Source organism: Ammospiza nelsoni, chromosome 4 (genome assembly GCF_027579445.1).
Source record: "Ammospiza nelsoni isolate bAmmNel1 chromosome 4, bAmmNel1.pri, whole genome shotgun sequence".
In the NCBI taxonomy this organism is placed as follows: domain Eukaryota; kingdom Metazoa; phylum Chordata; class Aves; order Passeriformes; family Passerellidae; genus Ammospiza; species Ammospiza nelsoni.
The window spans coordinates 71,338,280-71,356,830 of record NC_080636.1 but is presented as its reverse complement, the minus strand read 5'-3'; the positions used below and the strand labels follow the sequence as shown (position 1 = coordinate 71,356,830).

The 18,551-nt window shown below is 36.2% G+C and overlaps 1 protein-coding gene across 6 annotated transcripts in view; it reads right to left on the bottom strand.

The window, feature by feature from the left end:
- Window positions 1-18,551, bottom strand: part of RAPGEF2 (Rap guanine nucleotide exchange factor 2) — a 185,028-nt gene that overhangs the window by 84,392 nt on the left and 82,085 nt on the right. For 3 of the 6 annotated variants that reach the window (XM_059470295.1, XM_059470297.1, XM_059470301.1), the window contains exons 5-7: window positions 5,846-5,921; window positions 3,590-3,757; window positions 930-947 (exon numbers count right to left, since the gene is read on the bottom strand). In XM_059470295.1, the coding sequence (XP_059326278.1) occupies window positions 930-947; window positions 3,590-3,757; window positions 5,846-5,921 (262 nt within the window). The remainder of the gene's footprint in view (window positions 1-929; window positions 948-3,589; window positions 3,758-5,845; window positions 5,922-18,551) is intronic. The other 3 variants (XM_059470296.1, XM_059470298.1, XM_059470299.1) reach the window with 1 other exon arrangement.

Below are 18,551 nucleotides of genomic sequence, written 5' to 3'. Positions count from 1 at the left end.
AAAATAGCAGGAAAATTGACAAAAGCAATGTTTGAAGAAAGGGAGAATTTTTTAAAAAAAAATTAAGTAGTTTCAATTTGTTTTCAGCTCTATCACAAGAGATTTCTTAAGCATAAAAGTGGGGACATTTCACAATTTAATAATACACATTCTTATCAAACATTGTATCTGATGGATGCTCAGAATTTATTTTGGCATTGACAGGCACAACTGCAAATGCCCCTTAAGTTTAAAAGACGCCACTCAGATCTTCAGCTCACTTTGAGAGCATTTGAGGATATCTAATATCAGGAAAAACATACATATTTTGTTTGGTTTGGTACCATTCCAAGATACTTGACTTATTTGGGCACCTTCTTCTCCTTAGTTTGGCAGACCTGTGTTTCAGATAATGGCCATTCAGACATACTTTGCCTAGAAAATCCAGCCTCTTTATACTGAGCCAGTAGAAACCATCAGAATGGAAGACCAGCAAGAAACACCATGGCAAAGCCTTTTTAGTTTCTTTACTGCTCATCCTGTCACACTCCATTTCCCCATTTTACTGACATACAGGTACTAAGCAGTGACAGGGGGCCAATTTTTTAAGTCAAAATCAAAGATTAAGTCCTCTGAGCTATGAAGGAGATACTTGAGTAAAGCACCTGCCAAACACTAAATATTTGATATACACCCTTTGTTTATAGTTCTAATTTCCTAAACATCACAGGAGGCCAAAGCAAGGAAGGTCAATCCAGCTGTGTAAGAGACATGGTGCTGTCAGTAAATTTCCCCATTACACAGGTATTTTACATCACAATGAGATTGCTGAAGTATCAAAGCAAAGGCTACAAGGCAATTTTAGTCATAATGTCGCGTCCGTATTATGGCACCACACCGCAAACCCACGAGTAAATTGTTAGTGGACCATACACAGTAAGTTACAATACCTGAGGTTTAGTGCATTCCTGTGAGCCAAAATGAAATGAATGCCATATAGGAGGAAAGGAAAAGATGAACATTATCAGACATGCCATAGTACATTCCACCACTATGAAGATAATGTTAAAATCATGTTAATGAGGGTCCACCATCCCATATAAGTTGGCTCTACTGCAGAAAGCCGTGCTGCAACTGAGAGCACTGCATTTAACTTTTAATTCTTGACAAGCACACCATGCATCTGCATTTCATGTCTGCTTTTATGCTACAGAAAACTTTCTTCAGAAAATACTGTTTGAACCTTCTGAAGAAAAGCATTCAGAGCCTACTGCAAATAAAACATAATTATGTATCAACAACCAATACAATAATTCTACATGCTAACTCTGTGGATTTAGGGTAAAACAGACTATAGGAAAATTACACATTGTGAAGATTTTGAGGATAATATGAAAGCAGCTTTGTTATTTTGAGTCTTCTATATGTAACACCTAAACTAGTACACATGCACATGGAAGAGCAAACTTGAAAAAAAATTATATTATATTAATACTTTTTCAATTTAATTTAATGCTTTCATATTTTTTAATCAAAAATTTAAAAATTAAAAACTAAAATGACACCCTGACAGATACTGACCAAAGAATGGATGGGCAACAATTCCACAAGATATGTGCTATAATATGTCTTAAATTCCTATGTATTTCCAAAAAAATCCTGCTTTTTTCAATTTTTCAGGAAAATAAGACCAATAAAATGAGGTCAAAGGACATAAAATAGAAAGGGCTAAAACACAATGCAGCCTGCAACACACGGTTAAAGCAATAGAAGTAACATTGCTAGCGGAAGTGAATGAGGGAATAATGTCTACAAGATCACCAAATACTGTAAAAATAGGAGGAAACGGACCAGCATGAAAAGCCACTAAAATGTAGTTAACACATGGTAAAATTCATTTGAGCTTATTTGACTCTTATTTGCCTTGATAAAAATAATAAAGCCAGACATAAGTATTATATTACACTTGGAAAAGCAACATTTTACTGTAATTATTGTAAATTTTACAGTTTATTTGGCAATCTCTTCCACCTTAATATGAAATCTCGCTTGCAATGGATTTCCCAGCACATAAACAAAACCATTATGAACTTGCACAACAGAATAGCACAGGATGGACTTTTGCTTTTTAGTACCAGTTAAGCTTACAAAAACTCATCAGGCACACCTGAAGTGAAATTTATACAACAGGCAAGGACCTAAAAATGCAAATGGCACTGTGTAATCTAAATATTGCCCTTCTAGAGTTAGGTACAAATCACACTACCACTGTTTGCTAAGCACAACACACACATCTAAATAATATGAACAAAAGTAATTATTTCTGTAATTCCTACAAAGTACAATACCACGTTTTTCCCCCTCCAAATACAGGCCAATAAAATGATTTATTTTCAAACCAAGTCAACTGGCACAAATCACCTTAAATCTAGAGGCAGTTAAAACTGCACTGAAAATTAAACCATTAAAAGCTGTTGTATAAACAAAACCAAATTGTTGGCATAAAATGTAATTATTCAAGTCATGAGGAAAAGCCTGTATAATTAACAGATGTAATCAAACATCTACACACTTATAGACACACATTGAATATACAGTGAACTGGCAAACAAGTCAAGGAATAAAGGGTAAGGAAAGAAAAACTGAAAAAGCTAACAACTGCATTGTACCAAAGATGGCATTTTAAAATCACTAAAGCTCTCACCCTGCAAAATTATGTGTATATGGCTTACATTGTACAAAATTCAGCCCATGGAACTCAATGAGATTAAATATGCACAAAGTCATTTATGCCCATGCCTTTATGGTTCTACCAGATTTAGGGCTTAAACAAATAAATGAGAGCCAAAGACAAACAGCTTTTCCCGTATTTTGCTCACAGTTGTAATCAATACAAAGCAAACATATTAATCTAATAGAGCTTTTCTCAGTTTAAAAGCCATATAAATTATTTCATGGAAAAAGTTTTAATTATTAGTTTATTTTCATCTCAAGAGAAAGTCTGGAAACATATGTAGATTCCCTCCCTCATCACCAAAAGCAATCAAGTAAAATGACCAAATTATTTCCTCCATGATGGGCCAACTACATAGCTCACTAAAATCCAAGTATAAAGGGCAAATACCATCAGAAGTTCATTTCAATTTTACATTTCAGTTCTCGATTCCAAAAAGAAATGACAGATTTAATCCAATTCGGTGTACTGCCATGCAGCACAGTCCTTTTCAGGCAACACCTGTTATCACATATGTGAATGAGTGCTTCACTAACTGACCTTTTAACATAGTACACTGAACTAATTCTACTGTAACTTAGTAGAAAAGGAAATGAGAGCAGAATTTCCTTAACAATTTCCCATAATGATTGGAACATTAGAAAATAATACACGACATGCACACTCATAAGAAACGTACTTTCAACTCTGAACTGAGATGCAAGCTGCACACACGTTCATGCACTGATGGAGCCACATTCACAGTTATTTTGAAGGGAAACCTCCTCACAGAAGCACACTTGAAAGATACCAGCAATTTTAGTCATTTTGACTGTGTTATTTTCAGTAGTTTTCCTATCTATGACTTGTTGTGAACCATAAATACAGAGAGCTTACCGTATGGTAGCCTCTAGGTAGAGGTGGCTTCCCCACAGGATAAGGGTCAACGGTATCAATAATGGTTTGTCGCTCCCCTTTCTGGTTGATTTTCCTAAACCTCCTTCGAGATTGCCTGTGAGATGCTTGGCGCTGGAAATATTCCTCATTTTCTTCCATGTAATCAACCTACAAGAGATGCAAGAGAGTGTGTCTTTTCCCACATGAGAGAAAAATGTTTCTCTCTTTGTTTGAAACAGAAGAAATCCTATTTTCAAAAAGCAGCAGCCAGCTTTGAGTTTGCTGCATTTTCAGCACTAAGTGTGAAATCGCTGCTAAAAAAGAAATAGAACAACATTAGTATGGAACGGATCACAGAATATGATCACTTTTCAAAAATGACAGAAGAAAAATCATCAATACATTACAGAAAGAAAACTGGTACAAGAGAACACTTGCCTGTTTCCCTATTGACATCTATTCAGCATCTTCCCTAACTGATCCATGGCAAAAGCTTCACTCTTCAGGCAGGACTGGTTTTCTTATTTCAAATATTTTGAAGGCATAAAAGGATTTCTAATAGACTGGATTTGTGCATTAAAAAAAACACTTCAAAACAACAACAGGGAGAATAAAAAATACCTATTAGGTATATCCTAGTATAAAATTAGTCTGCTCAGTTTCACTGTCTACAGAGTTTGAAGACTACTTGAAGACTACCAAACAGTATGCTGACATGAAAATATCTGAACTAATAATTCTGGTTTTCCCAGAAGAGAATGATCTTTTTGCAGTAATTTGGCTGAAAATCAACATCTCTTCTGTGTTTACCCTACTAATAGAAACCTTACTCGAGTTATTTGAGAGACTAACAAGGAAATGAAAAAAATCACAGCTTCCAGCATTGACTATATAGGGGGATTCAGTTAATTCCTGCTACTCAATGCCATCCCTCAGGATGAGAGATGAGGCACCCTGCAAGGTTCCTGCACATTTTTCAACAAGGAAATGTTAGACAAAATACTCCTATGAATCTGCAGCTTATCCATGTCAGAAGTGTCACACATCAGTCAGCCCAAGTGACAAAGCACAGCCTTCAGTGCAGTAACTCAAATGGATGAGCACAGCCCCTGGTTCACCAGAAGAGCAGGCAGTGCCTATCCCCTCTGCAGGCAGGATCTGTTTCACGTCTGACACCTTCACACTCACACCCTGCTACACCTCTTGTGTGCCCAAACAACTCTGGGATAGGATTCTTTCTATTCAAAGTACAATTATTCCTTTGAGAGCCTGAGTGAAGCATTCAATTTCATCTTTCCAGAAGTGTGGCAGTTCCATTTTTTGGCAAACACTTGCCTCTGACCTAACATTATCCATCAGTCAAAAAAATTTTCTGTTGTTTAGTCATCTCCTTTCCCAATACCTATCTTTATACCACTCCTCTTTATAACTTAAAAAGAGAATGTATGTGAAACAGGCAGACATTGACACAGCTAGAACCAGTGAAATTGTATACTTCTAGAAAACAGAACTGGGACAACAAACTGTTTCCTAAATGGTCTGATGCAAGCTACACAAACTGGAAATAAACAATCCTAAAGTAATACCACATTTTCCTGAGCTTCCACAAGTTTTACAGAAAGTGCTGCTTTTTAGGAAAAAAAATGGTTAATGTCACAGTCTATATTTAAGCTACCTATATGGCTTAGATAATTGTCATGCCTCTGTGATGAACTGATCTGTATCTCTGTGACAGAGAGAAAAAAAAACTAGCCTATCAATTCTGCATTTGTTCAGATGATGTGCCCTGAGATGTCAAATAAAACTTTTAAGCCTGTGAACCCTCAGAGACAATGTTCTGCCACTGGACTACAGCAGATGCTGCTAACAAAATACCCTCACTTGCACCCAGAAAGGTTGACAAAATTTAAAAACATTCAAATTTATTCTTAAAAACCTGAGACAGTTGAGATTAAATGTAATTCAAACATTAATTACTTAAACTAACCTGAAATTAATACTTTAAAGCATCTAGGTTTACCAATAATAATAATAACAAAAAAAAAATATTCTGCCACCAAAAGAAAACTTTAGTTTTACAAGAAATTTGAAAAAGTAAATGTAAGAACGATATAAATTATAGATATGACATCTCATATTTATTAAAAGATCATGTAGAAACCAGAAAATCATGAGTCTTAGTGGAAGCTGAAGTGTTACCAAAGCTGGCCTGTAAAATTTGAAAGCAACTGACCGAAAATATTCTAATATTCTTACCACAATCATTTCAGAAGGCTCTAAAACAATGCATTCACATCCACGTCTGAAGCTGCCAGCAGAACGCTTGCCAAAACTGGAAAACAAAAATATTTCAGTTAGAAAAGAAATCAGAGCTATAACAGAATTCAAAAGCATATTTACATCTTAGCGAGATATTGTAAAGCAGAGGAAAAACATACATACCTGTGCACAATACAAGTTTCATGCATATTTGACAAGTAGTAAGTGAGACCCAAGGACACTGAGAGCTGTCTATTTTGTATTTACATAGTTCCCTAAGAGTATTTGCTAAATAAGTCTATTAGCACCAAAACAAGTGTCAATCAAGAGCTGTGTACTGAAGAGGCACAGTTGATTCTGAGCTGCACTAGAGAGTTTGATCCAGTATCTTCTGGCATTACAGTATTAAGTTACCTAAGCTATCTGCATTTCTTTAACAAAAGATAACTGGCACACCAAAGAAAGAATTAAAAGGCTGACCAACTTCAGTTAGCTCTTTTCTACTTTAAATGAATTTAATAAAATAAGGAAGATGAGTGTATTCCCAAATTAAATAGATGAGGACAAAAGGCTGTTCTGGCCTTTCACAGACATTCTCATCATAGTGGAATAATTAAGCATAATATTTTGTTCCCTGTAAGAAAAAGCTGAAAGGTTTTTTGGTTTGGTTTTTGGAGTGCTCTGCCCATATTAGATGTATCTGTGCACCCACAGGGTTCACTGCAAGGAATCCTCAAAGTGCAGATGTAAAGGTGGAGAACAGAGGACCAGTACATGATTCAGAGAAATCCAGGACCTCTACACTTAGATTCTCAATCATACACCATCAGAGTGGAAGAAAGGCATCCAGCTAAAGTTTTATGTCGGGGGTGTGTGATTCTTCCTCTGGGTACAAATGCCAGGTCTTTCCCATTGCAGACTGGAGGGCAGGACAGACACTAAAATGCCTGCAACTTCAGGACCTCTCCAAGTTTGCTGTAACCAATCCACTCTAAAATAGCTGAAAGCCAATATAAGTATTTGACCTTTCCCTTTCTTCCACTTGGCGCTGTGCAACAGACTTGGGAACCCTTCCTGTCTGAAGCCCCCAGGGCAACACCTTGAGAAACAAACAGAACTCAACAAAACTGCAACATCTGAATTTTAACCAATGCTGGCATGTGGCAACACACTGAAGCTACAGAGTTTGTGAAGGACAACTGTTTTAAGCTTTATTTCCTAACTCACAACCTGCAGTTCACACATCATTCAGAGCAGTCTATCTAGGCAGTTCATATCTATGCTCCTGTCCCGCCTGGCGGTCCGTAGAAATGAACAATTTAACTGCTACCCCAAAGGCTAATCTCTTGACAACAGCACATTTATAGGCTCAAAAAGAAGGCAGTCACATATTGAAAAGAAATGCCAGCTGTGCTTATTCATCAAAATAATAATCGCATTTAATGGTACATGGGACTTATACAATAGAAAAAATTTTCCAGAATACTAGGCCTCTTGAAAAGAAATATTCAATAAAGAGGTCTCTGAACAAAATGCTTATTTTCCTGGAGGCAAACACATGCTTCATCCTACAGTCCAGCGACAAAACACAGAGTTCTTTACTCTATGATACCATCTTGAATTTTATGCAATTTCAACTATTCTTAAAGACAGCAGAAAATTAAGCCAGTATACTGATTTGTTACACTATTACACAAGTGTCAAAACTTATTTTCTCAGCCAACAGTCTGATTCGTACCACAGCTTTTCCTTACAAACAGAAAGGAGAAGTAAAGAAAGGAGAAAGTAAATCAACTCAATGATTGAAAAACGAAAATGCAAAAAATGGTGATTAATAAGTCAACTTATTTGATACTCTAGTTGGAAGCACAGAGAAATATTCTCTTCCCACTTAGAAAACACATATTGCTGTATTTTTGCCAACTCATTTTTGTAGCCTTGGACCAGGACACCTCGGAGAAAGCACTCATTTCAACAAAAAATGCGTGTACACTTTTCAACTCCACCTTCCTTCCTCCTCTATTGCTGTCTGTAAGTATCAGCTTGAACTTCTGTCTGTTGCTAATTGCTGCTGACATGCCAAAGTTTCAAGCTTTGGCAAACAGAGTGAAAATGAAAAGCTGTGTTTTGGATGTGCTTTTCTATTCTTGAATAACTTGTTTAGATTTTACCTTTGAGCACCAGAAGTAGTCAACATATTAAGACAGAAGGCATGAATTCAGTTACTATAAAGAAAATTCTCAATTTCTGCCCCCAAATAACACGTTGGCTTTCACAGCAAATAACTACGCCACTCCTGGACTATTCAGACTCCTATGACAGCACGCAATTTATCAGAGCAGACAGTGCATCACATGTATATATTATCTTTGACCAAAGATCACAAGGCTCTTCAGGCTGTAAACAAGCTCTCTAAACTTTGTGAAGTGCTGTAAGAAAGAAGACAAATCATGGCACAAGAAAATCAAATGACCTTTCAAGCGCCGCAGTTCTCAGATGGCCACACCAGCTAAACCTCCTGACTTCCAATCTCTGGTGAAAATTCACCACCAGTGAGGAATTCACGTAATCAGTGAAAATGAGGGAACTCTCTTGACACTATCCACTACATCTGGGCACTTCAGAATTGTCCATCTCTGACTGTGGTAGAACACCCATCACAACAGTGCATACCCTCTCCTGGAGAACCACACTTGAAAACAGGTTTATTGTTCACCTGCAGCTCTGAGAAACAACTGGCATCTTAGGGTACTGCTAATCCTGCTGTTTCAATTCATTAGACTGACATCAAAGCCAGTAAGTTGTATCTGAATTAATTTACCAGAGTTTCCCACAGGAGCAAAAATGAAAGACCAACAAAAAAGTACTTCAGTGAGAGTCTTCTCCAAAACACCTAGCTGCAGCAACCAGCCACTCAGTAGAGGAGGCCATCAAACAAACTCTATTTAATTGAAAACATGTTATTTGAAACATTAGCATGCAATAAGAAGCAGCAAATATCCAATACATGATACAGTCTGTTTACTGAGCTGATAAAAAAGTCCAAAATGTAAAATCTTGTATAAAATTCTTTATTATAACAATGTGAGGCACTGGAACAGTTGCCCAGAGAAGATGTGGATGTTCCATCCCTCGAATTGTTCAAGACCAGGCTGCATGGGGCTCTCGAACAACCTGGTCCAGTGAAAGGTATCTCTGCCCATGGCAGGGGATTTAGAATTATCTGATCTTTCAGGTCCTTTCCAACCCAAGCCACTCTGAAACACCAGCAGAACAACTTCATGTAAGGAACCACAAACAGGCATGTGAACTGGCTTGTGGGATGTTAGGTACCACACAGAAACAGTAGCAAGCAAAAAAAGCTTCAGTGGAAGAGCTGATTGTCTTCTTAATATCAGCTCTACTCCAGTAACTTTGACTAAACAATATTCTTTACAAAATTCTGATGCCAGACTTTCCACAGAAAGTGAGTTTCACTACCCAGATTTCTCACAAAATAGTCATCAAAAGTACTGGCTAGCTAAAGTACAATGCAGAGAGCCTTTATTAGCAGGTTTCAATAGGTCAGGGATTTGACAAATTTACTTCTTCCCTTACCATAGCATGAGATAAGCCTGTGCATACAGAGAGCATAAGCTTAAACCCCATTTTTGTTTTTAAAATGCAGTAGAGAATTTTACATTATATACACTTCACATGTGGTTGTATCATACCATTCCATTTAAATCAATGTCTTATCAAGCCTTATTAATTTTGACTCCTAAATATAGTTTGTTTGCAACTATTAAGGCAATGGGACATCTGAAAGAATCACAGGTTTGCAACTATTTTCTCTAAATCGGTGATGAGCATAAGAGAATTTCACCAAAGGAAGATGAGGCAGTTTAAAGGTATCTTTGCAATTGTAGCTGTCAATATGGGATGCAGAAGTTATAACAGTAATTTAGAAAGCCAGAAGGGCTGCCTGGTCAGGATATTGCTGCCTCACCTAAATTCCCCAGAGAACCTTGTTTTGCAGCAGCTTTTCCAACACTTTTCTTCCCTACTACCAACACAAGCTCTGACTTGACATTCCCCAAGTATTAAGCTTCACAGATGCTATCCTCAGTACCTGTCCTAGAGATAATTTCACTTTTGGAGTCCTTTTCTATCACAGTACTTGTATTCACATAGGGACATTGAATGCATGATGTGAATATAAACCGACTTTAATAAAAAAAATAAAAAATAAAAAAAAAAAAAACAAAAAAACAAAAAAACAAAACACTACCCCCCCCCAAAAAAGAACAAAACAAACAAAAAGCCCTAACCCAAACAACTATGTAAAGATATATAAAAATATTATTTACAGGAATCCACTTTATAGTGGACAGCCAGGTATTTTCCCCAAGCAATTTCTCCTTAACTACACTATTCCTTTAAAGAATTGACAAAAGTCTAATTTCCCACTTGACTATTCAAAAACATTATTTCCCAATAAAGTCACTAGTATTAAAAAACCCTGTTTTTTCTCACTATGTATTAAAAGCAAGTATTTTAACCCATGTCAGTAGTTTACAATTTCATTTGCATTTTAATGCATTCTTAAATTGAATTTACACTGATCAGAGATGACAGTTCCCCTATCCATAAGTGTATCTTACTACACACGTTTCTCAGCTTACAACTTGTTATACTGAAAACATACATAGCTGGCTAAAGAACAGAGGTTTCAGTTTTCAGGTCTCATGCTTGTTAACAGAAGACAAGTTTTAAATGAAAATTAAGGGGTTTGATGTTTCCCAAGTTTATATTCTCATTTTTCATTAGAAAAACTCTTCACTATTATGAAACTACAGTAGTTTAAATGTGCCTATGGCTAGCAAAAAACAACACAATAATTTAGGACCACTGTCTGCCTTTATTCCCCTTCAAATTGAATAGATTTGCTAATAAAACAAAACAACAAAGTACTTCAATTAAATGAAACATCTAAAGCCACAAGCAACACATGCATTTTTATAAGCACTTACACACAGAGACAGCCAAAAACTTGCAGGTATTGAGGTGACTTGTTCTATTCTTTCTCTAATCATCATGACATTGGAGGACAAGGCAGTTTTCTGCAGACATGACCCATCCATTTCCCCAGGTCCCCAGACATCCCCACACACGCTCACACAGATGCTCTTTTCAAAGCTCACAGGAGAGGCAGCAGCTACTGAAGAGGGAATGTTTCTCTATCAGCATTCAGCCCTGTCCCCTCACCCTGGGCCTCCACATTCCTGTTTTCACGTCAACCCAGCTCCCAAATGGAAAGTTATTTCTCAGCACTGGAATGTAAATGCATTCATCAAAAGTGATGCAGAATGTGAAGGAAACCTCACAGCACCAAGAAAAGGGTTTTCAGTGTTAAGCCCTGGTTTTTTTCCCCTCTTAAAAATCAGAGATCACGCACATAGAAAATTCAATTTCACTAATGACAATTTTGCAAAAAGGACAGACAAAAATTTAGGGTTTCCTCTACAATGTAATCTTAACTTTTATTTATTTTTATATTCCCTATATACATTAGCTTAAGGTTTTAGTAAAACTATTTCTAAGCCTTACAAAGATAGCTCCACAAAGTATGGTCATCTCTGCGGTGCGCATTCTTCTGCAAATAATATTAATACTGTTATAACTTTATGTATATGTAATTGCAATACTTTGAACAAAGCTGCTGGTTGAGAATCTATGTAATTGACATTTGCTCTGAATCAAAAAGAATTTTCTATTTAAACAAGCTGTACTGAAAGGAAAAATACAAGTAGCAAATTTTCTTGTTTCTCAATTTCTTAGAATCATATAAGGTATATGTAAGCAAGGAAATTAGTTCAATACAGATTTTGCTGCTTTTTTTATAAAAAAATTACAATATAAATAAAGTAGAAATGTAATGGATGATTATTGAAATATTTTATTCCAAAACTCCAGAAATCAAGATATTCAAAAATTTTCTTTGTTCTGAAGCTTTCAAATGGTAGGTACAATAGGTTTAATATCACTGATGTGCAGTATTTGCCAATGCAGAGCATCTAAATAAACATGGAGATTAAAGTAAACATTATCCTTCCCCACCTTCACTGCAGCCAATCTCTTTATCTGTGCAAGACTGTATATGAATAAATCCATAAGCACAAGGCTATGCATAGTTCAGTTCAGTTTCTCAAGCTTTTAACATATTCATGATAAAAATGGATCTTAAGTTACATAAACCCAATACTTTAAAGCACTTTTTGTGAAAATTACATTGCTTCAGTTGACACCTACATTTAGAAGAAGCACAGAAAACTACCAAAATGAAATACAGAGGTATTGCATGAAGCATATTTAGAATTTGAAGGTATGTAAGCCAAAGTGTCTTCATTTGCTCTTAGGTAGCCCTCACCATGAAAATGCTATTATTACCATCACCATTTACATTCAAGTGCTATCCACTTTATTCCCAATCTTCCTTCTATCATCTAATTCTCAATATCAGAGCAGAGAGGAGTCCCCATCCCACTGGATGGATCATGAGCTGCATGTCCCACCTGCACACTCCACTTCCTCACAGCAGTGAGCAGGTCATGGCAGGCACCTGCTTTCAATCACTGCATCAATTATTATCTGATGAAACAGAAACAAACATGAGCAGAATGGTTGCTCTCCAAAAAATCCTAAAATCAAATCTTGACCTAATAATCAACATTCAACTAGCAACAACACCAAAATGTTAGTTAGATTTAGTTGTAAAGCCAACCAGTCACACTGAATTCCTTGATGAAATATAGAGCAGTAGTAAGTAGACGTCTGGAAGGGAAACAAAATGGGGACTATTTTTTAGCTCTCATTTAGAGAGATAAGAAGGGATGCAGGAGGAGAAACTTGACTGAATCTCTTCCATTTAGAACTACAATATTTCATTTTGGTATGTGCAGATCAGAATGAAAAGCATCCGTCCCTCTACGTGGTTTATTCTAGCTAGGTTTCTTTATTTAAGCTAGGTTTAGCTGGGTTTCACATCAGTGTGCTCTGAAACCCAGACCTCCATCCAACTCATCCTTGCCAAGGCAAAAAGGAAAGTTACAATTAAGAAGCTCATGTACATGCACAAGCCATTCCCAGGGGAAGGCATAAGTGCTCTGATGAAAACTAAATTTGGCGTGGCCATTTTCTGACCCCTCAGAAAAAAGGCAGAGCCCGTCATGCATGCAGAGCCACTCTAACGTGAACAGCGCTCCACTGGGATGAGGCAAGGGAGGGAAGGCAGCAGGGCTTCCCCACGCTTAGAGCTGCACACTGCAAACTGTGAAACTGTGAAAGAAAGAGTTTGGCAGCTGAAAGACAGGGCATCTTTATACAGAACATCAAATTATCTGATAATATAGGCTGACTTCTTTGATTCTCGTTTGAATTAGTGCCTGTCTTTTAGGAAAAGCAAGTAAAGATGCAAGGGAAGCCCAAGCTGTTTTTGACTTGTAATAACTATTCTTTTTAATAAAAATGTAGTGGTCATCTGCATATCAAAATAATAAGTAGATCTAGATCGGGGGGCTTTTTTTCCTTCAACTTATTTAATTCCTACAACGTTATTCTATTTATAGCACTCTTTTTAGCAAAAGCAAGTTGCTGCTTTACAGAAATGCTTTTCATTTGAAAGGAAAATTGAGATGCTGGCAAGTTGAAGAGGCATTTGCAGAACTGTCACTACTTGCAAATCCTGGAGACATGAGCTCACTGCATACCATGGATAAGGATGATTAGGCTTATCCAATGTCATAGGATAGCTTAGGTGTTTACAGGCCCAGATACAACAGCTCATGTGTCAGGGAAGGGACTCACTTGCGATATCACAGCTAAGTACACGCCACTTAATAATACCTGGGAGGAGTGTTTCACAAGAGAAAAGGGCCTGGGACATCCCTGCAGCTCCCTGCTTGATCAGGGACCCAAACCCCCTGCTGCCTGTGGGGGAAGAGGGATCATGGTGCCAAGGATAATAACCCAGCAAACAGACAGAGAGAATGCTGGATGACTAACCAGGCCATATTAAAACTACAGAATAAGCACATTTGTAGGAAATTAACGCTTTAAATAATTCCTGCTAAAAATGTGTAGAAGCTAAACTCCAGCTGGAAACTTTAGTGAACCTCTTCAGTGTTTTGAACACTTTTAGTTAGCATCCTTACAGATGACAGACTATAGTGCTTTATCTGTGTAATACTCATAGGGATTTAATTCTTATGCAAACGCAACCCAGATCAGAGGTTGCATTAATCTGCTAATTTATAGCTGACTACTGAAAACACTTCAAAAGAAGTTCCTGAAAAAACACAGTGAATAATTTGAAATTAGCTAGATTTTAGAGGTTTGTTTCCATAGAAAGTCCTCTCAGTCACCCCTAAAACATGTGATTTATGATCTTCACACAGTTTTTCTTTTATAGCAGATGACTGTTTTGAAAAGTGAGGTTAATTTTAAAATTTCACCTGGTTACAAGAGTGAATATGGTAGCAAGTTTGACTAGTTTAGGTAGACAAATTAAGTAATTGTATAAAGTTTCACATTTGTTACTTTTCATAATGTAACGTCAAAACTAAAACAATAAGGTGAAAAATGGCTTAAAATCCCATATGAAAAATTACTTTTAAAAATAACAAATGTTTTGCGAATTTACTGTAGAAAGGGTAGACTCTCAGGGTCTTTATAGCAGCAGGTAATCCTGAATACTTTTCAGAGGAGAATACCACTTAGTGTTCCTTTACAGCCCTTTTACATATACCACACTAAAGAAACATTTTGGTGGCATTCTTCTGTTGAATTCAAGATATATGTTCACAGACTAAATATCCAATTATATAAACAAACAAAACTGGAACCTGCTAATAGAGGCAACAACAAATTTAGCTTGTTGCAGCAGTTCAGCTTTGCAACCTATCTAGAACAGAAAGCTCAGAGGCAGGTACCTCATCAGCACACTTGGGAATAGATCCTTCTTTGGGAAAAATTACCCTTGTTTTAGTTTTAAATTAGAAGTTCTCATATTATTTTATCTCGGAAAAACATTCAAAGATGAAAGGTTTTTTTCCTAACCTACTTTTTATCTTATTCTTTCAAATAAATAAATAAATGAATAAATGGTTTGAATAAAGACAGCTTTGCTTATGCTTCATGTCAATGACGTCTGTGTTGCCATGGAGACTGCTGTGACATCACAAGATCTACATAATGGTCTCAAAGAATGAGAAGTTGTTGGAAAACATTACTTAAGAGGCAAGACCTTGTCTAAACACAGCTTGGCTTATTAACATTCATGAAATTCATTAAAACAGAGGAGTGTTTTTCCAATGTCACACAAAGACTTTAGATGCTAGTTTCTAAATGAAGACTTTTTATATTGAAAAATACATAATAAGCATTTTTACGTCCCCCTAGACTTTCATAGTAAAGGTATTATAAATTCTCATGTTTTTTTGAATTACTAAAATAACTTGACACATCCTCTAGGTTTTTAGAAGTAAAACAAGACCATGTATATTGACACTTTCCACACACACTTACACACTTAACTCATTCAATACAACTAATTCATTCACATGGAAAGCTAAACACTTTCCCTCAACAACAAGTTTCCATAAATTAGTGTACAGAGCAAATGTATTCAAGATACATATGTATATTTGTGAATGAATGAACAAAGTAAACCAGTGGAATAGTAGTGACAATTTTGTTTTAGTTATTTATATCATAATTTGAAAATAAATTATTCCTCACTTGAAATGTTATACCACGTCTTGTACCCCTAGATTTGTTTTTCAGAAACATTTGGAAATTTTAGTATCAACTGCAAGAAAACTCTCAGACATTTTCAAATCTGCTACAATATGGAGCAACATTTTGTTAAAAAGACAATTTGTGGAAGAATTACAGTAGTGGAATCACGCTAAGAATCAAGACAATAATTCTAATTCCTTTCAGTTATTCTACAGTCCTCCAAATACACAAGTAAACATCATCATTACTTCAGCTTATTTAGATGGTTGTTCAGCAAAATTAAGTTTGTGAAAGTTTAGATCCTGGGAGGTTCACATGAGGCAAAGAAAAGGCAGTGTCCTCTGTCCCCTCTCTCTGCCTGGGTATAACTTCTCATTTTGGTATTCTTTATGCTATTTTTGCACACAGTTCCTTTTGTTTTAATTTTGAGGTAAGAAATGACCAGATTACTTCAGTTCATTACACTTCTTAAACTTGTCCAGAGATCCTGAGAGCACATAAAACAAACAGGGTCTTCTTTTGACCTCAGCAAGAATCCTATAATGCTGTTTTCCCAAGTAACTGAGGGGGGGTTTGATGTTTTGCAGGTCTGTACTACAACTCAAAACCTTAAGTACTATTAAATTGAATCAAAGGAAGAGATTACATAAGAGGACATAATATCCACAGCGAAAAGGCAACTATTTTCTTCAGACAGATACCTATAATTAACAATGCAAGCAGTAGCAGATACCCTGATGTAGTGGGTCTCACATTTAATTTTTAAATAACCATTTACTTTATTATACAGAGAATTTTCTCCTATGTAATTTCTCAAAAAGAATTCTGAATTCTTTTCCACATCCCCATTTGTATGCAAGCAATTTATTACCATTTCAGAAAACAGCTTTTTAATATTAAAAATTTCATGTTTAAATATTTAATATTAAACCAAAATTTTAGAAAGAAAATTTTGAAGTGTGAGTACTGTTGAAATAAAATATATAATATATAATTATAATGTACAGAAAAGTATTAAAAGCAAAAACCAAGATGAACAATGTTTCCAAGATTGTTTAGATGTTGCTCCAAATGACTTCAAATTGTGACATGCTCCATTAGAGACCCTAATGCTCAGTTTAGGAAGGTGCTTCTAGCCAATGAGACACAAAATAAGCTAAAAAGAAGAGTCAGCAATGAAACCATACTGTTTCAAGGCCAGCTTTTACAGCAGCAGATTTTAGAAGCCAGGCAATCAACTAAACAGCACCAAAATTTTTGAACAAGAATAAAATGTCATCAGGAAAAAAACTGAGTGTTTCCAGTGGGATTAATCTTTTTTGCACTCAGATGGATGGGTGGGGGAAGAAAATAACAAAAAAAGTCCAAAAAAAACCCCACCATTATTCCAGCATATTTTTTTTCAAAAATTAGTCAAAATTTTAATCCAAATTTTCTAAGATTTCAAGAAATGGGATCTGAGACTTGGTATCAGTCAGAGTCATCAAATATTACATTGCCTCTATCAGCTACCTTAAACGATTCTCTTTTCCTCACCTGCCTTTCTGCTCAAAATTATGCCCCATGAATCTAAGTTCTTAAACTCTTCTGCTTATTTTTATTTTTTCCTTATGGTCCTTTTCAGTTACATTGAGCTGTTAAGATACATTCATGCTTACAAGATAAAATCTACTGCTTGTGTTATCTTAGATTTTGTTTTCCATTGGCATTGGCAATATCCCACTGAAAAATTTTCATTATACTTAATCTGCAAAGCAAATGCAAACAATAACCTAAATTGGTTCACAGGCAAAACTCTCCAACAAGCAGTGGTCTGGATTTATAGTGCTGAGTACTTTGTTTCTATGCTCTGTATCACAAGTGCCATTTTTTCATTAGAGTAGATATACTTCATTTTTAAGTATTTTCATAGAGCTGCAGTTTCAATGGGGAAGATAAACAGCACTGAAGTGAATAAAGCAGAATGTAAGAAAAGCCTAACTACTTTACTTATTTAAATGCACTGACAGTGGCATTTAAAAGTGGCAGGAATTGTCATCTTGGCCCAGCTTACAATCACCATGCATGACACTATGAAACACCTAACCCAAGGATCTCTCAAATCTGCAAGCTCTGCACCACCAATTAATGGTGTCTCCCCTATGGAAAGCATAAGAAATTATTGTGAACATTCCACAAATGCCCCTGAGCACCAGCAGGTGATCCAGACCTTCTCAAACCCAATGTCAGGTCTTTTGTATAGAAAGAGAGAGAGAGAAGTCTGCAGCTCTAAGTTTATACAGCTAGAAACTGGTATAAGATTTGCATTTGTGAGAGCTCCAGAAGTTTGCTTTTCTCCTAGCATGGGCATTTCCATCTCTGAAAGCCTCCCTCTCCTGAAGAGGAATCAAAACAACTCAGGCTCACTGAAAACATATCCAGGCCATTTGACACTTTTGACTTCATTGTTATCTTGTCATTACAAACTTGGCAGAAAGCCTGGTAGCATCAGACACACAACGCTGAATTTCTATTTTTGTTTTCGAAAGATGCCAGTGTAATAGATTAAGTCCCTTAACATTTTATCAGCTCCACAAAAACAAAATTCCAGTAGCACTGAAATATGACAGGAACCACACCAGACACCAGCCAATCTCATAATTTAGGAACTGTCTCCTCTTCTATTTCCCAACACCTCAGATACTGTCATGATCAGTTTCAGACCTCAATAAACTCTTCAATTACTCAGCAGAACAGAAGATGGATGGGATAAAGGATAAATTAGCTGTAAAAATAATTTTAAGTATTCATAATTTAAGAAACCTGTACACCATTTTTCCAAACTCTAGGGACATTTCTGGGTGACATGTAGCCTGTGCTCTGAATCACAAATTTTGCTGAAATAGCAGGCGACATCACAATGCCCATCAATTTATGGCTCAGCTAA